The sequence below is a fragment of the Pyrgilauda ruficollis genome, unplaced genomic scaffold, assembly GCF_017590135.1.
Source record: "Pyrgilauda ruficollis isolate IOZ18807 unplaced genomic scaffold, ASM1759013v1 scaffold12, whole genome shotgun sequence".
NCBI lineage: Eukaryota > Metazoa > Chordata > Aves > Passeriformes > Passeridae > Pyrgilauda > Pyrgilauda ruficollis.
In genome coordinates, this window is record NW_024510321.1 from 12,106,182 (window position 1) to 12,130,500 (window position 24,319).

General features: G+C 40.3%; 1 protein-coding gene across 3 annotated transcripts in view; it reads left to right on the plus strand.

Moving 5' to 3' along the window:
• ITGB1 (integrin subunit beta 1) overlaps positions 1-13,829 on the plus strand; it is a 42,418-nt gene extending 28,589 nt beyond the window's left edge. Inside the window, exons 11-17 of one of the 3 annotated variants that reach the window (XM_041487349.1) lie at positions 74-276; positions 1,259-1,497; positions 2,980-3,202; positions 3,973-4,205; positions 6,340-6,506; positions 7,255-7,335; positions 13,596-13,823. In XM_041487349.1, coding sequence (XP_041343283.1) covers positions 74-276; positions 1,259-1,497; positions 2,980-3,202; positions 3,973-4,205; positions 6,340-6,506; positions 7,255-7,329 — 1,140 coding nt within the window. In that variant the 3' untranslated portion in view covers positions 7,330-7,335; positions 13,596-13,823. Of the gene's footprint in view, positions 1-73; positions 277-1,258; positions 1,498-2,979; positions 3,203-3,972; positions 4,206-6,339; positions 6,507-7,254; positions 7,336-13,595 lie in introns of all 3 variants that reach the window. The other 2 variants (XM_041487333.1, XM_041487340.1) reach the window with 2 other exon arrangements.
• Positions 13,830-24,319: the final 10,490 nt, after the last annotated feature.

Sequence of the window (24,319 nt, forward strand, 5' to 3'; positions counted from 1 at the left end):
CAGCATTTCTTTTTAATAGTACAGACAATACTCCTTGTAGTAACATGACACTCCTTTTTTTTTTTTTTTGCAGGTTAGATTTGAGATTAATATAACAGCTAATGAATGTCCAAAGAAAGAACAAAATGAAACAATTAAAATTAAACCACTGGGATTCACGGAAGAAGTTGAAATTAATCTCCAGTTCATCTGTGAGTGTCAGTGTCAAAGTGAAGGAGAACCTAACAGTCCAGCCTGCCATGCAGGAAATGGAACATTTGAATGTGGTGCGTGCAGGTAAATAAATAGATGTTTTCTTAATTTTTATAAAGAGAAATATGAGCAAGATCTTTGTTTCCTTAATTAGGGTTTACTAATTTTTTTTTTTGTTAAAGAACAAGAATTTCTGTTACAGGCCTGTTTCTTTTAGGATACTCTGAAATACTGCCATATCTCTGCAAATAATCCATATGCTTAAATGTTGATCATTAGATCAGCATTATTGTATGAGTCAGAATTCAAATTTGGCCTTGAGTCAGTACTTTAAAGGATATAGATCAGTTTTTGGTGTACCTTTTTAAATCAAGAGAACAGATTTTCCCATCTGTGTGTAGGAAAACTTCTTATCCTTGGTGTCACTGATACTGTTGTCCACTTGGTTTCACGTGGGTGAGAACAGGCCTGTGGATAAGCACAGCCTTTTGTTTTTGTAAATGCAGCATTTTCCCAATGATCTGTTGTCTCTGGTGGACACCATGTAACAGTCTGTTGATCACTGATGGGAGCAAGAGCAACCTCCATTTGCTCATCTGTATCTTACCCTCAGTAATGAGAAGTGGTGATCCCTGAAGATCTCAGTTTGGCAGCTCTGAAGATCATCTACTCTCCTTCTTAATTGCTGTTCATAGGAAACCTTTTCACTGAAATACGACAGCAGCTACAGGGAACCGTTGTTGTCACTTGAGAAGTAATTATTGTTCTGTCACATGAGAGAGGGATTAATAATGATTATGTGACAGTTTAGTTAGAGGGAGTGACACATAGTCTCTCACCTGGAATATCAGATAAGATAATCAGCATAAAAGCAACTTCGTCCAGTTTGTTCCAGTGTCTTCAAGAGCTGGTACATAAGTGTCTACTGGAAACCTCATTTGAAGTTCAAATTGGAACATCCCTTGAGAGAGTATCACTTTTACTGCTGTTCTTTGTGCTATTCTTGTGGCCTTTTTTTGTGACTTTCAATTAAGGTTACATTTTCAGTCATGCTTTTACCTTGCAGATGTAATGAAGGACGTATCGGAAGACTATGTGAATGTAGCACAGATGAAGTAAATAGTGAGGATATGGATGCTTACTGCAGGAGGGAGAACAGCACAGAAATCTGCAGTAACAATGGAGAATGCATTTGTGGACAATGCGTGTGCAAGAAAAGGGAGAACACCAATGAGGTGTATTCTGGCAAATACTGTGAATGTGACAACTTCAACTGTGATCGATCAAATGGTTTAATCTGTGGAGGTGAGAGATGCTTCGGCTTTCTGCAGGAAAAGCTGGTCAGCAGCTTACAAGTCTGTCTTCTTACCCAGCAGAGTAGGGATACTTTAGGTGAAAGATCAAAACCACTTGATAACAGAGATGAGGATGCTCACAGATTTAGTGATTGCAAACACTTTTCTGTTAATAAAACGGCCTTCCGAAAATGTAGCCTGTTAATGCAAATTTCAGCTTCCTTCAATCACAGCTCCAAGAAGGGTGTAAAGTAACTTGACTTCTGCTGTTTATTACAGAATTACCCTCAGGTGTTTCAGTAAAGAAGGCTGAGACAACTGCCCTGAGATTGTAATGTTGTACTGCCTCAGTGTAAGCACTGTGTCAATAGAGAGAATGCCCTCAGCTTATTAGTAATAGTGAGTGCTTGACTTTGGTGCTTGACAGGATACCAGTGAACTGCTTTACACTGTTCTGAAAGGTAAGGGAAGACTAGAATGTGCAAGATCCAGGAAAACACCTTAAGCACTCTGAGCAAGACTTTGCTGATAGTTAATTCCTGAAATCAAAAGCAATTTTAAAAACATTCAGCAGCCAGTGTCTAAATTATTTTGCTGCTTTGCATGTGGAAGTGTCTGGTAGGAGTATAACTACAGGTAGGAGTATAACTACTTTATTTTTGCAGCACAGTGTTGTCTGTGCTGCAAAAATAAAACAGAGAAGGCACTGAGCTCTAATTGAGTTACAAGAATACTTCATTTGTCTGATTTGCTCAGAATCCACTATTGCTCTGCAAAGGATGGGAGCAATGGTGGTGATGTTCCAGAATACACGGTGACAGGAAAGTGTTGACTGAAACACTTCATTCATTGGAGGAGTGTAGCCAAAGACCTTTCCTTGTCATCCAGATCAGTACAAAGGCATCTTGTTTCTTGTGCAGAGAATGCAAGGAGCATGAAGTTGGGTTGGGTGATGGAGGTCAGAAGTACAGCAGCTGAACACTGGTGTCCTGTGGAGCCAAAGCTATTTCATTTTTCTGTTTTAAATACTCAGTTAGTGCACTCCTCATCTTTTTAAGTCTTGCTTTATACATTTGTATAGTGATAGATGTGAAGACAGGAGCAGTGAATTTATCTGTAGTGGTCTGTATCTATCTATATTTTCATATAGCAGTCAATGCATACAAGATTGTGAACTGAAGCAGTGCTGTCATGCTTCTCCACCCAGGGGATGTGGTCATCACATTATACTATTCTTGATCAAATATTCCTGAGTCTTGTTATTTTGTTTATGAAAAGAAATCCAGATGTATAGGAGAATGGGAAAAAGGGGACAAATGCCTGCAAGTAGTCTTTCAAGGAGCTAAAATTTATTTTGTACCTCTTAGTTAATTCTTCATTATCTCACCATGATTTCTTTTATCTACCCTGAGGTGGTGAACATTTATTTCTCACTGTCACAGATTTTTTAATATTAGACTTGATTTCATTGCAATGCCTTTTCACTGCACAGGAAACGGGATCTGCAAGTGCAGAGTGTGCGAGTGTTTCCCCAACTTCACTGGCAGCGCCTGCGACTGTTCCTTGGATACTACACCGTGTTTGGCATCCAATGGGCAGATTTGCAATGGAAGAGGAACCTGTGAATGTGGCACCTGTAACTGTACAGATCCCAAATTCCAAGGCCCCACCTGTGAAATGTGTCAGACTTGCCTCGGTGTCTGTGCAGAGCACAAGTACGTACCCAGAAAACCAAATCCCAGCTTCTGTGCATTTTGAGTTTGTGATATGTGAGGATTTAAAAAAAAAAAAAAAGCTTTTGATAGGTAGAACTTCAGCTAAGATTTTTGCTTAAAAAAAATACTACTGAAATTACTAACTTGACAGTCAATAACTAAACCTGGACCTGTGGACAGTGAAATTTGCATCCTTCCCTTTGGAAATCCAGGTTTTTAGAAACCTAGCGTTTTCTGAATGAAAACTTTGAAATATGTTTAGGATTAGTGGCTAAGTGGATTCCTGTGCAACTCACTTCATGCTGAAAAAAAACTTGGTCTTTTCAGTATAAAAATCATGTTCAATCTGTCTTTTTCAATGAATTAATCAGTGATACCCCACTGTGAAGCTCGTCACTGAGTTTGTTCTTTTTAACCTGTGTGTGTTCCACTGTAAGTACCCTGTTCTTACAGCGCCTTCTCTGAGAGTATTCATTTCCCAGGTAGAGGTGTTGAAAAAGTTTGGGGTTTTTTCTGTCCTTGAAACCTGTGGGTCATTCAGGGAAAGATGAGTTTATGAAAAGGGCTTTTGTTAATCTCAAGGTATATAAATGTTCTGACTGGTACACCGCCATGTCTTACTTTATTTTTTTCCTAACCTTTATGGCAGAAGGGTTGGTTTTCTTGGGCTTTTTCCCCTGAGTTTTCTCTGTAACGTTTCTTGAGATTAAATGCTAGAAATCTTCTATGAACACATTCAAAAGCACTGCTTCTGTTTTGTTCTTGCCCAGGGACTGTGTTCAGTGCAGAGCTTTCGACAAGGGAGAGAAGAAGGAGACGTGTTCCCAGGAGTGTATGCACTTCAACATGACGCGCGTGGAGAGCCGGGACAAGCTGCCACAGCCCGGCCAGCCTGACCCCCTGTCCCACTGCAAAGAGAAGGATGTTGATGACTGCTGGTTCTACTTCACTTACTCTGTCAACTCAAATGGTGAAGCCAATGTGCACGTGGTGGAGACCCCAGGTAGGAGCGTGATGTTGCCTGTTCCGCTTTTGTTGTTAATTAGTGCGGTTGTTGGGTGCCTCTGGTCAGTTTGGTGAGTTAAATGCATTCAGAAACAGGTGCCTGTTACCTGAGTGACAGTTGTATGTGTCTGAGTGGCTTCAGAAAAACATATGTCTCCCTAGATCTAGATTTTTCAACCCTTGACCTGATAGAAACAGATTCTATTTTTTAAAAACAAAAGGTAAATCAGATATGTATATTTGTTGAAACATTTCCTGTTTGCACTTGATGTACTCTGACTTACTTTATCTCTCCTGTAGCAAGGAGAGATATTTAGATAAATTTTATTATTTAGATAAATTTTGATATTTTTTTTACTAGGCTTCTGCTACAGGTTATAAACAATGGTGTCTGTGGGGTTTCATTCCTTTCTTTCTTTTCCTTAATAATTTGGGATCAGTCTACATGAAATTGTGTATTATGCTGCAAACTGCTTGAATTTTATACTGAAAACCTTTGTTTTTACTTGCCTGTGGTACCTTCAATAATAGATCCCAAAATAATTTAGTTTAGTTAATCCCTCATAGATCAGTCTTCTGATAGAAAAAAAAAAAAAGGTGACAACAATTCTCTACCTCCATCAGTAATTTACCATTTATTTACCAAGGGTATTGTTACTTTGAATCACTGGATATTGCGTCTAACAGTGGAGAATTTATGGTTCTGTACATTAGCAGTTTGTGGTCTTAAAAGCCTGATGGAAAATACACACATTAGAGATTTAGTGCTGTATTATATACTTGAGGAATTTTCAGAATTGATCATTTTGATGATCATGACTTTACACAATCCAGTGGCTAGTGGCTGTCAGAAATAAATACTGCTTCAATTCAGAATGCTTTAAATTCTGTACAAAAGTAGTCCACAGTACAGAGGAGGAACTCGAGCTCTGTCTCCTAGACAAGCTATATATGCCCTATGCTTTTGGGGCCTGACCTTTTCAAGTACACACTTCTGCTGCCTTAGCTCAAAGGTGAATCAAGCCCATCATGCATGAGAGGCACCTTAATTTGTGCCATCCAAGTGCTGAAGGAACAAGCTCTGGCCAGTAGAGCTGTGTTCTGTGGAGCAGACACTTGTTCCTTACTGGCTCCTGTCGTGTCCCTTCCCACTTCCCTCCCTCCTGCAGAGGCAGCTATGAAGACAGGGAGTCTGCCGTGTGGGGAAGCTGTGTTCTATCCACAGTTGTTTTATAGCACAGGACTTGCATTAATTTGCTTCTGACTCCTTCAGTCGGTGCAGTGAGCTCTGCAAAAGCCTTTCTTCAGTTTGTGATTATTGGGAATTTATGTTAATAGTGGAGTAGGATTTTAATTTGGAGGATTATTATTTCTGTGTCAGCCACTTTAAATCACCTTGCATGTCATGACAGTCTACAGCTTCCTTGTGAGGGGAAGAGGAGGGGCAGGCACTGATCTCTGTGGTGACCAGTGACAGGACCCAAGGGAATAGGCTGAAGTTGTGTCAGGGAAGGTTTTTCACCCAGAGGGTGATATTAGGAAAGGTTCTTCACCCAGAGGGTGGTTGGACACTGGAACAGGCTCCCCAGGGAAGTGATCACAGCACCAGCCTGACAGAGTTCAAGAAGTTTTTGCACAGTGTTCTCAGGCACAGGGTGTGACTCTTGGGACTTCCCTGTGCAGGGGCAGGAGTTGGACTCAATGATCCTTGTGGGTCCCTTCCAACTCAGGATATTCTGTTTCTGTGTGTGGGGCCTGTTCTGCTGGTCAGCATTTGTGCTCCAGCTGCCTCAGCTTTGACTTGGAGCTCTTGCATGTTTAAATACAATTGCCAGTTATTTTACTCTTAATATTGTAAATAATTAGCTTAAGGGGTTAGCAGTGTATAGACTTTGTCTTCAGAACGGGTTGTTCTGTTGCTAAGATCAAACACAAATTAGAAGGATAAAAATAAGCTGGAATGTTACAGGATGTACATATTCCAAAAATTCTGTTATTTGAAAGAAAAGTAGTATTGGCATATCTGATACTCAAAATACTGGCTTCAGTACAAGATCAAACATTAACAGCTTCTGGATATGCATTACCTTTACCATTTTGGAAAATCATGTTTCCCGTGCTTTGTTCCCCAGAGTGCCCCAGCGGTCCTGACATCATTCCCATTGTAGCCGGTGTGGTTGCTGGAATTGTTCTTATTGGACTTGCATTATTATTGATTTGGAAACTACTAATGATCATTCATGACAGAAGAGAATTTGCTAAATTTGAAAAGGAGAAGATGAATGCCAAGTGGGATACGGTGAGTCAAGAAGGTTTTCTATGTATAAAAACTTCAGTAGTGGAGGAAAAATAGAAGATTTTTGTTCAAAGTGTTTCAGATTATAACCAGTCCTCTTGGAGAGGTGTTTCTTGAGGCAGAAAAGAGAATAGTAACGCAGGTTTAAATAATATTTCAGAGAGGAAATGTGATGGTGACAGAACAGTTCAGCTTTGCAGTTCTACCACGCTTTACAGCCTATGATTAAAACGTTTATTTCAAAGATGAGTCACTTCTGTAGAAAGCAAAGAAGAAAATTTTGCACTGATTGAGGAAATCTTGTAAATACTCACACAGGGTTAGTTGGGAGGTTTCCATAAAGTCACAAAGTCATGGCTGGTGCTGGTTGGTTGAAATCTCCCCAGCTCTTTGTCAGCAGAGAAGTGGGCAAGAAAAACAAGCCTGTGGTGTATAGGCTTCCATAGACTATGGAATCGCTGCCTCTGGGCAGTGTCAGGAGTTTGCTGATCAAGAGCCCCTTCACTACAGTTCTGTAGAAGTCAACGCCCCCATGTGCTTGATGAGAAAATATCTTTTTTAAAAATTGTCCTAGGAAGCCTTTTGGCTTCATTTTAAGTTTCATTTAAGTAAATTGATTAATCTCATACTGGGGAAAAAAATTACTAACACTTTACTTTATGTACAGCATGATTCCTTTTCAGTGATAGTTGAGAATGTTGCTTTTTTTTCCTGTTGAATTATTCGACATTGACCATTTCTTTTACTTCAGCAAGAAAATCCAATATACAAGAGCCCTATTAACAATTTCAAGAATCCAAACTATGGACGTAAAGCTGGTCTCTGAGTCTCAGTTTGTATCTCCTTTCATTTTCTTTCCTTTTTTCCCCCTTTGCATGTTACTTCAAACTCACTGTGTGTCACAGTCCGTTAATCACAGTTTGAGTCTTGCTCAGTGTACTACTTCTGCTTTGATCGTGGGGTTTTCAAGAATGCAGCTTGAAAATTTTTAACTGCATTTGACAGCAAGATTGCTTACTTACTAATACTGCCAGTACTGGCTTAAACTATTCTTCTACAAGTGATTTTTTAGGTTTTTTTCTAGATATGTGGATACCTAATAGAGCAGCTCCTAGGATTGAAAAATATTTTTGGATTGTAGAGAGACACACAGGGGATGTTTTGTCTTCTACTTCTTCAAATCAGCAGTCAGTTTGCTTAAAATCAATATTTTTGCTAAGCTAGATTAGATACTCCTAAAATATCCCAGCCTATAAATATCACTGTTTTTATTGGAGTAGCTCTGTGAACATGCAGAGTAGCATTACTTTTTTTTGTCAACTGCTTTGGCTTATTAACCTAGTATAGACCTAGTCTGTAATTAAGGTATGAAATGCATATACTCTACTAATTTTATAATTAAATATGCACCTTATTTTTTTCATCCTTTTTTCTATTGAAACTGGCAATATCATAGTCTTTGCAACCTAGCCAGCTTTAGGGTGTCCATAGATATGGAACATTAATAGGAGAGGAGGAAATATCCTTGTCCCCTCTAGATGCATTTTTCACTCAGTTTCTTACTCCCTCCTAAACTCAGCCTGGGCACCTCGTTTGGTTGGAGCTGCTGAGTTCAGTTCTCTGCACACCCAACACGCCAAAGTAACAGCAGTATCCAGGAGGGGAAGTCAGTGAAGCACAAGATGATTTGATACCTTCTGCAGACTCTGAGACTGCCCTTCCATGAGTGCTGGAGGTGTTCTCCTTCCCTGGGACCCCCAGCTGCTGGGAAGGAGGGAAAGGGATGCTGAGATGGGGAATGGATGTCAGAGGAGCACTAAGAGAAAGTAGTGCAGAGATGAGACTAGAGGGAGGGGTATGAAGAAGTTGTGAAGGCAGCACATCCATTAAATGTCCATGGAGCTTTTTTCAGAAGCCAGAGGAAGGGAACAATCTGTATCTCTAATTTTATACTGTCTGCTGTCTCCCTTTTTCAGTGTTGCATTCAAAAGAGTTTGTAAAGGAAAAATAAGGGGAGAAAGCAGAAACTGAGAATATTTAAGCTCTTACTGTGACAACAGTTCCAAATACTTTGTGTAGCATTCCAAGCCCTTCCTGATGAAATACACTTTCCTTTTCCCTTCACAATCATTTCACTTTGCAGTGTATCCAAAATGGATTGTAAACAACATTCCTTTTGCCTGCTACATCAACCACATTCACCTCCTTTTCATTTTTCTTCCCAGAGCCAATTATGCTGGGGAGGAAATTGAGTTTTTGGTCCTTTCTAACACTTCACATACTCCATCTGGTTAAGTGTCTGTTACCCGTTCTTCTGCCATTCACTTAATTGTGTACTTTCTGTTGCATGCAGGACAAGCACCTAACAAACCATACGGTGTGTAACTTCCATTCTGTGCTCTTGTTCTCTACCCTGTGACTCTTCAGGATGTAATGTTTGGTGCTGCCATTTCTCCTCAAAAAGTATATCCTGCTAAAAGCTTTCCTGTGGTGTAAATTGAGAGATTGACTTCTGCCTTTTTGGTTCACTCAGATGTGAAGGCTAAAAGTGTGAAAGGGTGTGATTTGGGTTTTTTTAAACATGTCTTTACAATTTTTGGTTTTCATAGAAATATTAGAAGTCTGGGGAGAGAGGGAGGTGGGTTTATTCTTCTGGATCCCTGGAAAGGAGGAGGTCAGAATTGTCAGGTGAGCCATGAGATGTAAAACAAGGTCCTGCTTTTCCCTATAGATAAGATTTTCTGGTGGTATTACATTATTGCCATAGCCTCTCATTTAGATGAAGAGATGCCTTGTGACGTCAAGGCAGGAAAGTCATCTGAAATCCCATTATATGAAAATTACACTGTAGTGGATTCCCTTCAGGTGTGTGCATACACAAATTAACTTAGTGCAGTGTGTGTGACCCTTCCCCTCTCCCACAGCCATTGTCCACACTCGGGCTGGGGCTCTGTGGTGGGGGAACTGCAGCACCATGGAGTTTGCCATGGACCAGGTACTCAGCTATTTCCCTGGTGCTGGTCCATGGTGGTGCAGATGAAGCCACAGCATCCCAGTGCTCAGTGCTCAAGGCAGCTGGGTCAAACAGAGTTCTCTTTGCCCAGGTTCTACCCCAGTCAGCCATAAAAGCTTTGGTGCACTCATGCTTGTAACAAGTCTAAGGATAAATTTCTTCTGGACTGAAAAGCTGCATCACAAATTTAAAACACAAAGCTGCTATCTGTAGTGAATGCCATTACCACTCCTGCATGGGAATAGCTTGTGCATTGCTAAGCATCTTCAAACAGACTCCAAATTCAGTCATCTTGAATTTCACAAGTGATAAACACATTTATATTAGACACTAATACTAAAATTAAAGAAGTTTAAGTCTGTAGTAGTTTGGTTAGCCTTATTATCAGCTACTGGTTAAAATGAAAAAAAAACCCACAAGCACTTCAAAGTGCTCAAAATTGCAGGTACTTGTTCTTCTCCTGAGTTGGATTTTATGCTGTAATTTACCTTGCTGCTGAATGATGGACGCGCTCTAGGTGTGGGAGTGGAGATGCCGTGTTTTCAGTCCCTTTCCTGTAAATTGCTGTGTTCAGTGAGCGCTGGTTTGTGACCCAAGGATGGAGGGGAGGGAGGGATGGATGGATGGACGGACGGACGGACGGACGGACGGATCTCTGGGGGTGGGGGCGCCCTCTGGCGGCCGTGCGGGCTCGGAGCGGGCCCCGCTGCTGGGAAGCGGCGCTGGACACCAGCGGGGGCTCCATAGGCACAGCCTGCTCTTGAACAGCGTGTGCATGAGTTTAGCTCTGTTTCTTACGGTGCCTTCGGTCTTAAACCCACTATGGAGGTCATTTCAGTGACTGTTGAAACACTGAGCCCCTGCAGCAAAAGGAATAAGAAGGTTAATTGAACACAGAGCTATTCTGTGTAATAGTTTCATCTCCATGCAACACTGGACTGAACTGGTGTCCTCTGAGCAGCCTAGCTGAAAGTGAATATTGTTGCAAGAACACAGCTTTTTAGTCTCGGTTGAACGTACTTTTAAAAAGTACCCCCATCTTTATTTTGCTCAGTATTTCACTGAGTCTTATATGTAGTTACTGTTTGTTAATTTTAATTTTGGTTTAAGTGTGTATGGAGTTTTCAGTTGTAGGGGCATGTGGCAAATGTGTTTTCCCTAAGTCTGCATGCTTAAACCAGTGTATTCTCTGCAGTGCCATGAAGAAGCGGGGGCATTTAAAATCATACTATTTGTCTAGGACAGCAAGTTTGAATCCCGTGTTTTAGTGGCCAATTAAAAAACTGGAATGCTTCTAATGTCTGAAAATGTACCCTCTGCCAGCTGTGAGGGGCCCTGAGCGAGGGGAGTGTCATGTTGGAAACTCATTTGTGGATATTTATTTTCATGAAGAGCTGTCTGCAGGAGACGCTGCCAAGCCAGGCCCAAGGCAGGGTGGTTGGGTGGGGCTGGAGCTTTACCAGAAGAGAGCAGGGAAGGAACCTGCAGATCCATCAGGTGCCTGTGTTGCAGTTATAGGCAGTAGAGCCTCAGGAGCCATTTAGCTGATCAAATGTCAGGTTGGGTTAAGCTGAAGAGTTGTGAATATTGACTAAATCTCCATTATTTGTAATGGGAACTGAGACACTGACCTGACGTGGGGAGACAGCTAGTCAAGTGCTTTATCCAGTGACCTAAATCCCACTGTGTGCTTCTGAGAAGTGCAAGTACAAGGGAAGGCAGGACAGAGTTTCAATATCCTTATAGGGCTTATGCTAAATCAAGAGCATGAAAACTTCAATTCTGACTTCTCTTTAAAAAGCAGTATAGTAAAAATTTTGCAATCTTGTTACACAAATTGTATGTTAAGCCTGATTTCAGGTTCAAATTATTTGTATGAGTAGCACCTAGCAAATTTCCAAGTTTTATTCCTTACCTTTAGACCCATTCCTAGGCTATGTGGTAGAAGTTATCTCTTTTACAGCTAGAAGGTGTGAGTGTATACCCCCTGTGTGTGCTCAGGGGAGTCTGTTCTGTAAAATGTTGGAGGCTAACAGCACAAATGTTACATAATGCCTGGCCATGGAGGAGCTGTACAATAACTTATAGTCTGCATATGATGCAGCCTCTTATGCTTACAGACTTCCTCTGCATCATAAACTTTACCGGTTTATATTTATATTTTTAAGAATTCTCCATTAAAGCTTGTCAAGGAAATAAGCAATGTACATTGCCAAGAACTTTGAGGGATAAAGAGATCCTTCAGTACCAGATTAAATCCCTCATCCCTGGATGTTCTTCCCATTTTGTTTGCATGTTACTATTGTAAACCTTTTGCTAAAAATATTGGGGAAAGTCATAATTTTCCATTGATTAATTAGTCTGTCTGAGAACTAGCCACATTACATGATTTTCCGTTATTTAAAATTTAAAAAAACCCAACCAAATGTTACTCCTCATCCCCTCCCAGACCAGTAGGTGATACACTTCTACTCAAGAGAGCATTTGCCTGGGAACTGATGGAAGGGGGAAGGGACTTTTGCTGTCACACTGTATTTGTGAAGCACAGCCAGCACTGAACACCCAGCTCCTTCTTCACCTCAGGTGACATTGACTTGAGAAGACTGAACAGAGAGCTTTGACTTCCCTTGTCTGGCAATCCAGGTTCTGGCTGGACAAGTCTCTTGGATCTAGGCAAGACTGGATGTGCCTCCTTGCTCTCTGCCCGTTAGAGAAGCTGGCTGTGAGGAGAAAAACCCTTTTGCTGTGAGGGGAACCATGGGAGCAGCTGGAGGGGCTCCCTCAGCACCCCACTGTTGTTGGGGTAGACCAGTTATCCATCCTCTGCTGGGCCTCGCAAACAGGAGGCACCAAACTTCCCAGGAACCATGATGACAAAATTTCACACCGAGTGAGGTTCTTGTTTGCCTTTGGCACTTTCTGTGGTATTCCAAGCTGTTTTTCCAGGTTTATGACCCTGAAAAATAGACACCTGTTTGTGCATCCTTTAATTGAGTGTAGGAGAAATTGGTTTAACCTGAAATATTGTAAATGGAGTTGAGTTAATGTGGTTGTATAGCCCATCTCAGATCGGGGTGAAGGGTCAGAGATTCCTCCACTGCTGCTGAAGGCCAGATACAGCCCTGGCCAGGGCAGCACTCGAGCTGACATCTGCACTGAGCTCAATTTTCTCAGGAATCAGTTGTGTATGCACAGAAGAGCTTCATGCTGGCAGACAGCATTCAGGCTGAGGTTCAGGCTGTGCCAAGAGCTCAGAGCTGCAGCTCCAGCAGTTCTAGCAGTGGTCCTTTCTCCTGTGAGGATTTATGTGTTAATTTCGAGATCAAGCTGTTCATCTGAGGTGTGCAAGGATGTCATAAATGGAGTAAGATGTACTGAGATAGAAGGAAACCTGGGGGAAAAGGAAGCTTCAAATAAGCTTAATTTAGGCAGGTTTTAAATCTCAGCAAGAGAGATGTAAGCAATTGTTCTGTAGGCTTGTCTCATAACAGTAGAAATAATTGTTTTATTACAGCATCTGCACCAGTACAAAAGTTTCTTTGTTTTATCTGTACATTTTGCCCTTATGGTGGTTGGGGAGACCTGCAGGAATAAAATGAAAATGACAAGTACTGAATGTCACTATAAATATTGACTGTGTATTAGCAAAATACTAGAAGTCTTTCCACATTGTTTCTAGAATTCAATTACAATGTAAGATAAGCTATTTAAATGTTTCTTATAGCAGAATGTGGTCTGTGGTCAGTCCTGGTGTCAAACAATTTTGTTTACAATTCTGTTCTTCTCTATAAAATGCCCTGGGGCTGCAGAGCCCTGGGTGATGGCTCAGCCCCGAGGTTCAGCTGCCTCCAAGGAATTCTGTGGTGCAAATGGAACAGGATCCTGCTAACCCTTTGCTTTATTTATTAGCTGTGCATGCCTTTGTTCAAGTTGCTAGAAGGAAAACTACTTTGACTTAAGCTGTTTGTGTGTACAAGCAAAGCATTAATGGGTAATTTCTTATGCTAATTTTTATGCTTCTTGCAAACAAGTATCTTTTTTCATATCTTTAAATGTTAATTTTTTTTTTCTTTTCCTAGGGTGAAAATCCTATTTACAAGAGTGCAGTGACGACTGTGGTCAATCCTAAATATGAGGGAAAATGAACACTGCTTGTATAACTTCACAACACTGTATGCAGTATAGCAACTTTTGTAGTCACAATAAGATAGATTTAGGGCAAGCTGCAGTGATTTTTACTAATTAATTACATATAGGTTTGTTTTCCTGTGTGAAAATATGCCGTATGTAATTGGGGTTTTTTTAATTTTTTTAGTCAGCCCAGGACACATGGTGCCTTTTTGACCTTTCCCATTCCCATGCTGTGAATCCAGGTCTTGTGCAGGGCGTGATGCTGCATGGCATGACTGGGAGGGAAGGGGTTAAAGCAATCAGCATGAGGGCTCTGCCTAGCCATTTAGTATTAAACTTTTTAGCTTTACAGGGAAATCAGGGCTTGAGTTTGCAGATGTAATTGAACTCATGTAGCATGGAGCTGGTGGTTAATTGGTCTTTGACTTGCTAGATGTGTGATTAAGTGTTTGGTAAGTTGAGTAAGCTGGAGGGGAGCAGTGTAAAAGACTGAAAAGCGTGTGCATACTTATCTTTGATTTTCAAGTTGCATATTGCCAGGTTATGGTTAAAATGAAAAGTTTTGAGAAGAATGTTAAGAAGGAAAAAATAGCTTTAAAACATGTGCCATTACTGAAGAAGTTGCTGACTGGTAACTTACTTAGTTTTCCTTTGTAAATTCAAGCCCTGGGTGGCAGTATCATGAAGTACCTTACCAAGACATCCTCAGATCACCTAAGGGCCTTACGTGATGCTGTGTGTTTTATTCTGTAATGTTTCTTTGCTTCCAAGCCTGGTGCTTTGTCACCTTCTAATCTTTTTAATGTATTTGGTTGCCATTCTTTTTGTAATATTTTTGTATCAACACAAGCTTTTTTTTCTCCTCTTTTTTTTTTTTTGAGCAGTCTTAGCTGTAAATTTGCGTTGACCTCATAGCTGAGATTGCATAGTTTGTCATGTGATGAGTCACACATCATTCTTGACATGTGCCATGTATATTTGCCTCTGACCATTCAAAGTGCATCATAGTCATATTCTTGTTTTAAGTGCCTTTTTATTTTAACAGATGTTCACTTTTTACAATGCTATTACTGAAGTTATTTATTAAATAAAAGTACCTTAAAATACTTGATCTTGTCTCTCTATCTTGTAGAAGTTATTATTCAAAATCCTGAGAACTGTGTCTCTGCAAGGTAGTAATTGTAATAATACCAAATATGCCCTGAAAGGAGTTAATGTCACACAGGAGTCTGACCTTTAGGAGCACTGACCCCTGTGCAGTGTTACCAGTGCTCCCAAATTAGGCCAATATTTAATTACATGTTCATTAACCTGGTTGTATCCACTTATTATATTACATGTTCTGCACTTTCCTTAACAAATCTGGTTTCAAAATGTTTTTGTGGATTTTGTGACTGCTTTTCCATAGAGATGCTGAAGGCTTTGAATTTAAGTGGCCCATTAAGAGAGCTTTTCTAAACCTTTGTCTGAACTGGGTTTCCTGTAGAGGCTTCCAGACAGATGGAAGCTGCTTAATATCTGCAAGTGAACAGTTGCTTAAATGAGAGAGAACAGCTGCCATCCTACAGGATTACATTCAAGATAAGTGCCACAGATTGTGGGATTTGCTTTAACCAGGATTGCATGATGCAGCTAAGAGAGAAGATGTAGTTCAAGTAGGATAAAATCTGGATGCTGGGAACCAGGAGTAGTTGTGAATCCTCCTTGGTTTGTAAACAGTGTCCTCAGGTACTTACCTGAATTCTGCCAGCTGACAGAGCAGTGAACTCTTACAGTCAATAGCAGTGCATCGACACAGAAGACTCTGATCCCACACGAGCCACGTGTAAGATCCCAGCAGTTTCTCTGTTTTAAAATAAATACAGTTTATGTACCCAAAGTCTCTCTCTCCTTCATCCATCCATCTCAACTCCTGTCTAGTAACTAAAGAGCTAAGCTAGAATTGTTTTATGGCAGTTGTAATAATCAGAGTTTCTTATCCTGGTAGAAACTAACAACAAAAACACAAGTCAGCTAAAGAAAATAATTCTCTGTAATCATGTAGTTTATTAATTAGCTAATTTTGCAATAGTATGTTGAGCCTCCTACCTTAAAACTACCTCTAAGTCTGCTTGGAAAGTAGTGTAAGCACAGTCTTGAGCACCTACACATGAGGAATCTGGACTGATAAATTGATGCTCTGGGGATGCTGATGGGTTTTTTCCTTTTCTGCAAAAGCTATAATATGTTCTTTTCTGTAACAAGTAAAAATTCCTTCTCAGAGGAACATAGAATATGAGTAGGATAAAAAGGAGAAGCTTTTAATTAAGTAAAATACTGATGAAGTAGAGATGGTATGTTCTAGCTACACACTTCTGTTTAGAAGGTGTTTGTCAAGCACTTCTGATTTTCTTTTTGAAAAATTAGTTGCTGCCAAGGCATTTATCTAGCAGAAAGAAAATATTTGTTAGCAGCTATGAGTACAACTATCAGAACACAGATTGCTGTAACATAACTCCAGTGAATGTTCATTAATGATAATACATTAACCCCATCTCAATAAAATTTATAAATTGCAGATAAAAAAACCACTGTAGAACATAATTTCAAAGTACTTGGGAATGATTTTAATGAGGGTGCTGACATAGCATGGTATCAGAATAATAATACAATCAGAATAATATCAGAAACTCTAAAAATATGACAATTGTTAGTCAGACCATCTACTAATGCCTAATTGCAAAATCAGAAAATAAAATTTATTCAAGAAGGTAACTATAAGTATGTTTGAATGGAGCCACCAAATTTTTCTTGGTTACCAGAGAAACTTTTCAAGGAAGATTTTAGAAAGATTACACAAAGAGAAGGCTGGATTAAAAAGCCAGTAAAAGCAGCTGATCAAAGATGTCCTTGAAAAAGCTGAAAATATAAAAGAAATTTAAACATTAGAAGTATGTTAGTTCCTCATGAAGGGCATAAGAAATAATAAATATACTGTAAAAAGAAGTCTGACATCAAGATTAAGAAGGACAGTTGGAATAAAGATTTGATGGAATATGTAAACTCATTCTTTGCTTATATATTTCTAATGGAAGAGTTTCATGAGACAGCCAACCTAACATTCCCCAGCAGAGGGCAAATACCAGAGAAATTATTCAAAATGGAGTGTCAACAGAATGTTCTAGAGAGGAATCAACAGAAGGAATAGCAGCAAAGTGCCAAAAGCCAATGCTAATCATCTGAGAAGGCTTAAGGAACTCAAGGATGAGTGCCTGGTCTCATTGCCATATGAATGGGAAATGGCTAACATACATAAGTCTCAATTTTTAGGAGGCTTTCTGGGACTCAAAATTTTAAAAAAAGAGTTACCCAGATGTTTCTACCACTGATAGGAATTATAAGTGGACACAGGGATAAGTGTGACATGTGGTGGAAGAATCAGCATGGGCAGAGGGATGTCCTATCTCACAAATGTGAACTTTGAGGGAATCAGCACCATGCAAAGAGATCATTTCATACAACTGGACTTCCAAAGCCTTCTAGCAATGCTTTGCATCAATGACCATTGCAGAAACTTCCAGGGGATGTGAAGAAAGTCTTCAAAAGAATAAACAGCTATTGAGGCAGAAGGTTAAAAAGCACATCATAGGAGCTCAGTTACCAGTTCTCTAATCTGAGGGCTGCCATGGGTGAGTCTTCAACCTGCTGGCAGCAGCCTCTGTGCAGTCCAGGACACCACTGGCCACCTTTGCCTTGGGGGCACTGTGTCACTGCCTGGTCCTTGTGTTGTCACCAGGACCAGCAAGGTCCTTCTGCAGGGCAGCTTTCCACACACTGGGCCCCAGGGTGTGCTGCTGCTTGGGGTTATTCCTCCCCAGGGGCCAGTCTTGGCCCTTCCCTTTATTGAATGTCAAAAGGTTTCTTCCATTCCCAGTTTCTTTCCACTCCCAGTCTGCCAGGTCCCCCTGTGGTGAACCAGCCATTCCTCGCAGTTGTGTTGGTCTCTGGAGGTGCTGAGGGTGTGCCCCATCCTTCAGGTCATTCCAGGGGATGCTGAACTGGGAGGGGTCCAATGTCAAGCCCTTGGATCCACCACTGGCCTCCAGACTGGTGCCACCAATCACAGCCCCCTCAGCCCTGGCATTTCAGGCAGTTTTCAACCATCTCACTGCCTTCTTGTCTGCCATAAACTCCATCACCCTGTCTGCAATGATGTTGTGGCAAACAATGTCAAAATCTTTACTGAGGGGGAGATAACATCCACTGCTGTCCTCTGGGAAACCCAAATCCATACATTTAAATCAAGCTAAAGGGTACAAATCAGTCATTAACTGTATGTAACCAGGGACAGTCCCTGAACTACCTGGTACCTACTCAGGAAATAAGATACAGACCATCTGTGTAATGCTCAGTAACAGTCAATAAAACACACAGTATAAGTAGGGATTACTAGAAAAAGAGTAAAAAGCAAAAGAGAAAACAGTAAATTTTTTTTTTTTTTTTTAAGAAAAAAAGGACTGGTGTAACTAAATCTGGAGTATCACTTCAGATTCAGCCTTCACAGCAACGATAAAGTGAAACGAGAAAAGACACAGAGGAGGATGACATAACAAAAGCTGCACACCAATTTCTGTAAGGGAATACTAAATACAAAGGGATTTTCAGCCTGGAAAAGACAGCAAGGATACCATAGCGACTTACTGTGAGAGGCAGTGGAGAAGGCAAATAGGGGAAGAAAAAAGAGTTATCAGACAAAGACAGCCCCAAGAAATAAATGTAAGGTACATCTTCCCATAACCCATAAGTTGCAAAAGATTCTGACATATGTGGGTAGCACATATTTAAAATGAGCAGATAAATTCACAAAAGAGGAATTCATCATGGGATATTAGCTGCAGAACCTAGTAAATATTGCTTAAGTTGAAATTGGAGATTATGCTGGGAAGAATCAATTTTTTTTTCTCTACACATTTGCTTGTGAACACAGATGGAGAGAGGGCACTGGATTATAAGAACCCTTAATGTGACCCAGGAAGGTGAGAAACCTTTATGTTCTTTGGTATTGACCATTCATGTCCCAACACTGGCCAGCTGTAAGGGCCCCAGCTTCTTACAGACCTTTCCAGTTTGATTCCAGTCTTGTAAGCAAATGTTTTCAGTTACCTCCTGCATTTTCTTTTCTATCACAAGAGAAATACTTTGCAGCAATAATTAGAAGTAAATTACATATACTATTTTAAAATACGAATCAAAAGAAATAAGAAACTTATTTCAATAAGGCTGTCTGCCCTGCTCCTTTGTGTCATGCTAATGGGCTCATCAAAACATCCCTTCCAGAACAGAAAACAACAAATTCTTTTAATTTCCAGGCTCTCCACTGATGTACAGCTAGAGCACTTTCCCATAAGTCTCTCAAACAGCAGTAGGATGTAGTGTGTATTAAGAGATCTGGGAGCATTGCAGAAGAGACTCCTGGCAGTAAGAGACGCTTCACTTTAGTGTGATACATCACAAAACACTATCTAGGCTGTTTCCAGCACCTGATGAAGGAGACACCCCCAGCCCACTGCTTCACATTCAATTTTTTTCAAAAATTTCATGATGCATGAATTCTCCTACCAGAACAGAAAGTGCAGCCATTTTAAGGTAGTTTACAGACGCTGGAGTTACGGAAGCCACCTTTAACTTGGAAGCATCCAAGTACATGTTACACTTCTGTAAGAACTGGTGTTTCAGTGAAATGATCCAAGTGCCAATTCATTTAATCCCCAAACTGAAATACGGTCATTCTCTGCTTCTGTTTGAAATATTGTCTACAGTGAGCAAACAAAATACTAAAAATGAAATTTTATGTCAGTTATTTCCTCTCACTGGCACCTTCATCCATACAGGATCCAGAGCCCTGAGCCCTCCCTGGGTGTGGGCAAGTATGATACAGCTCAGTGGCTGGAGACCACCAGGGTAAGAGTTTAGATGGACTCCATTCCTTGTTGAAGCTGGATCACTGTGCAGTCAGAATCCTGGAAATCTTTTGGACAGTTAAAAACCAGGAAGGCATGTTACTCTACAGACAAGTAATTATTTAACGTATTTTATACAAATTTTATATTTTAACAAGTCCAGCTTTTGCTGGACTGCTCTCTTTGACTTGGGCACCTCAGTTTTCTGTGGAACATTCTGCCTTAAGTGCCAAAGCAGGCAAGATCTGACCTTGGCACTGAATTCAGGGTACTGCATAACACTGACCATCAGGTTTTCCTCAATTGATTCCTTTTGAGATAGAAAATTAAAATGAAAACGACCTATTTTAATTTTACATTGGCAAGGAACACACCACAAAGCTGACAAATACTCAGCTGGAATTACTTGGCAGAACGGTTAATTCCCTATTTATCTCATTTTGTAGTAAAAATATATTTCTGTAAAACTACTAACTTGCAGATCTCAGCTCTGCCAGCATTATAATTGCTATTAATAAATAGGGTACCTTCAGCACTGCTCAAAAAAAAAAAAAGTTGGTTTGCATCTTATGTTCTATAAAACAAGAGTGAGCAACATCAGCTATATTTTCTTCCCTTAGCATTAGCAGGGTAATATTATAGAAAACTATCTGATATGAAACTGATACTGTCCCCTATATTCTTTTAAAACACTAGCACAACTGTTGGTTTTAAAACACTTGCACAACAGTAGCTCCATTGCAGTTTCCTGGAAACTCCCCACAGTTTCAAGAATGACAATAAATTATCTGTCCCAGCAGCTCCTTGACCAGCCCATTTGTTCTGTACCTTTCCCAGACAATCCTCAGCTCACAGATGAGCACTCTGCTCGTGCACATGCAGACTGGGGCACTACCTGTTCCCTTGTAGTACAACATTTTGTAGTGTAATAAGGTTAATATTTCTTTCCTGTTATCTGAAGCATCCCATCAGTTTCATTCGAGTTTAATAAAATCAGAAAGTCGGGCAAAAAATAGTATAAAATTTTTTTTGAACCAAGCTTTTCCTGCTCTTGGAAAATAAAGATTTGTTATTTATTTCAATAGTTTCCAAATAGATATTATCAGAATTTATAGTCTATCAACAGTTTTATAGCAAAATGGTTTCTTATAACTACAATATTTTATCATCAAATTTTCATATTAAGTTCATATACTAAAATGTCACTAGCCACATAACAACTGCAGGGAGTAATTAAGAGTTGTATTTAGATATAAAACATGTCCTAGCCAACACCTAAATCACAGCACAGTTTTTCAGAGGCTTGCAGAAGGAAGGCAGCTGCAGCTGAGCAGAGAAGATGAATACAGCCCATAAGGGTTCTGCATCTTCAGTAGAACTGCAGGGACACAAAACAGCAACGACTGCAGTGAAGAGAGCACAAAGGAAAAGTCTACATAAAGCAGCTCTGCCTCCTGTGCCTTAGAACACTGGTCTTCAAAGGTCAAAGTTGGCTGCAACACCACAAAATTGTATTTCAAAACTCATTGAGAACTTTCAGGTAAATTTGATTAATGTTAAAAATACCTCAGTACATATTTGAATCATTAACTTTATTTTTTCTGTTCTATTAGTTAAATTCCAAATTAGAAAGAGACTGAGGCACCTACCAAAAAAAGAATTTAGAATCCCCTGACTTGTCTTCCCATCTTGTCAGGGCAAAAGACTCTTAAGGCTAATTATCTTTCATCGATAATTATCTACATAGATCAGTTTAGAATATTCACATTTCATCTGACATATTCCAAATCACACACAAGTGCCAATAATATGTATTTTCAGTTAAAATAAAAATGAAAAAATAAAAAATACTTTAAGTATCCATCCTAGGACTGTCTACCAAAGCCATAATTTCTACTGACTGTACATGCAGATGAATGCCCACAGAGGGTTGCACCCTCTGACCCCTGTGCACTTGGCTGTTCTGCTGCAGAATTCCTCACTTGCTGCAGGTCTTTCAATTTTTCTTTCAGACTTGCTGCTAAAATTCTTTTCAGCTGATATCCTTTCTTCCCTATAGGAAATGAGAGATATGTTACTAAATTTAAAGTTTTACAAGCTTTTGCAATGTAAGATTTTAAGCTAGAGTGCTTACTGTTGAAAAGTGGTCTTTGCATTCTCATAGTAAATACAGTATACTGAGATTAGTCACATAAAATATTAATATTAAAAATATTTAAAGTGAAAAAAGTCTATAAAAAAGGAAAAAAGTCTATAAGCCAAAATGTACTATGACAAGGATATAATGCAAGTGTGTAACACCCTCTCTCTGTACAGCTTAGAGAATAAAAGCAGCTAATTCCTACCTGCTGAAATTTATACCTTTGATAACATTTTCCATGTATAGTGACAATCTACTATTGCAGACATAGATCAGAAGTTTATTTTTATGCATCTTTAACTAATATACTCCCAGGTTATCAGTTTTTTAATGTTTTTTATTTAAAAATGCTTAAGTAGCTCTCAGACAATCTAAAACAACATTCCTCCATGTCAGAAGTTCAGTCAATGTCCTTTGTCACCTATGTCAAAACAGATATTCCCTTCAACTTCCTTTTCTTCACGTCTCAAGGGAAAGAATTCTAAACATTAAAAATTGCTAAAAATAATTTCCATGTTTATAAAAATCCAGCCCTGCACTCACAGTCCTGGGAGATATGAATGTCTCTATGATTCTCCTCCATGGACACACATGAATAAATAACCCAGCGTCAGGCTGCAGCTGTGTGTTGCCATTTGTGCTGCCTGCTTGGCTGCCTGCCAGACCCAGGCTTTCCTGCAGGTCTTTCAATTTCATTCCAAAGCTGCAAGAAGCCTTCACTGGTTTGATAGCCCCTTTAGCTGGAAAACTACATTCATATTTTTCTTTAAAAATTGAATCCTAGCAGATGGATCTCGAGCTTAAAGCTTTTTTTATGTTTATGTTATTTTATGTTACAAATAACATCCATGATAAATTATTAGTCTATGCTGTGAGTGATGTTGAGAAAGAAATGTCTGAGATGTGAAAAGAAAACTTACATTTAAACAATAGCAAAATTTAAAAGTGCATAAGGAATGGAAAACAATAGCCTATTATCTTGTTAACTCTTCCCTCCTGAATGTGTTGTACTTTATATTTAAGCCCTTCGAAACACAGATTATCTTCTTGTTTTTGTCACAATGCAGCTGTGATTATCATTCTAGCCTCCAGATCACAATAAATTCTTTTCCCACCTTACACATTGCAATGGCAAGAAGGAATAATGGTCAGACAGAGGCCTGGGGATGAGTTCCTGGCTCTAATTAAGCCAATTACCAAATTCCCATTCCCTGTGCCCAAGTCCGGCGCCAGCCCTCGAGTGCAGAGAGTTACCGAGCGCGGCCTGGGCCTCTGCCAGGGCTGCCTCAGCAATGGAGCTGGGGACAAAGCTGAGCAAAGAGCTGGGCCAGAGCCAGTCCCTTCTGCCCAGGCAGAGTGAGAGAGCCAGTCCCCTCTGCCCTGTGAGTGCCCAGCCCCTGCTGGGCTCTGCTGAGGGTCTGGTTTGCCCGGCCGTGGCCTCGCTGAGCTGTGCCCTGCCACGGCCTCGGGCCTGCACTCCTGCCTGGAGCCACCGCGCTGTGACTGAACCTGGCTGCTGCTGCCAGCCCTGGCTCTGACCTCACCTCAGGTTATGTCTCATCATTTTGTGTTGCCTTGTGATCTGGACTGTTTGGTGACACCAACAGCCATAACCTGACTGGCTCAGCTTGCCTTGCCCAGCTTCTGTGGGATTGTGCCCCTGTCAGTACCTCCAACCACCTTGCTGTCATCGCCACCTCCCAGAGGGCCTCCCTGTTATCGTCTTATTGCAAAAGCTCCAGACCTTCTTGGTGACATCTCACAGGCAGCTCCTCCCCGTTCTGACTCCTTCTTCCTCACAGCACAGCCAACAAACTCTAACTAACTTTTCAACAAGCCAACCTACTCTTTTATAATACCCATCCTAATTGGATATAGCTGTGGCATATTAAGGGCAGGCCTGTTCCTAATTCTTGGTAATTAGTGCAGCTGTAACTCCTTAGGGGTGAAATTACCTTCATCACTATCTCTATTCTCCTACATTCCATCCATCCACACCTCCCCATGTGGAAAAGTCTACTCCTGCTGCTCCTTGACATGCATAATCTCCCTGTCCTTCATCCTTATACTTCCTTTCTTTTACCTTCTTCCAATTTTTGATGCCATTGATCATTCTTGCCTTCCTGGCATTCTACACCTACTAGACTTGATGGGTTTTTTGCTCCAGCTCTTTTCAAGACTGTTCCTGTAGTTGATCTTTTGGTGAGTAGTTTTGCTCTTTCCCCACTTTCATTATTCCCCTGGGCAGTATCTATAGCATTTTGCTCATCTTGCATTATGCTCTCACTCCAAGCAATTTTATCACCTGACACATCCTCAGTTATCATCTCCATGCTGATGACTAACAAATCTAGCTCAGCATCATTACTTGTTCTTCTAGCAATATTCTCCATCTGTCCTTCTCTCAAATTATGTCATTTCAATGTTTTATCAGCTTTAACCAAACCTGAGAAAAATAATTAGTATCTTTCTTCCCAAAAACTTGCCATACCTTTGCTTTCTGCACATTCAGGTATGTGTTCTCAGGATACTTTCAAAGTTTTTTCCTCACATTGCTCTTATAAAAGAAAATCCACATGCCATGTTGGGATCT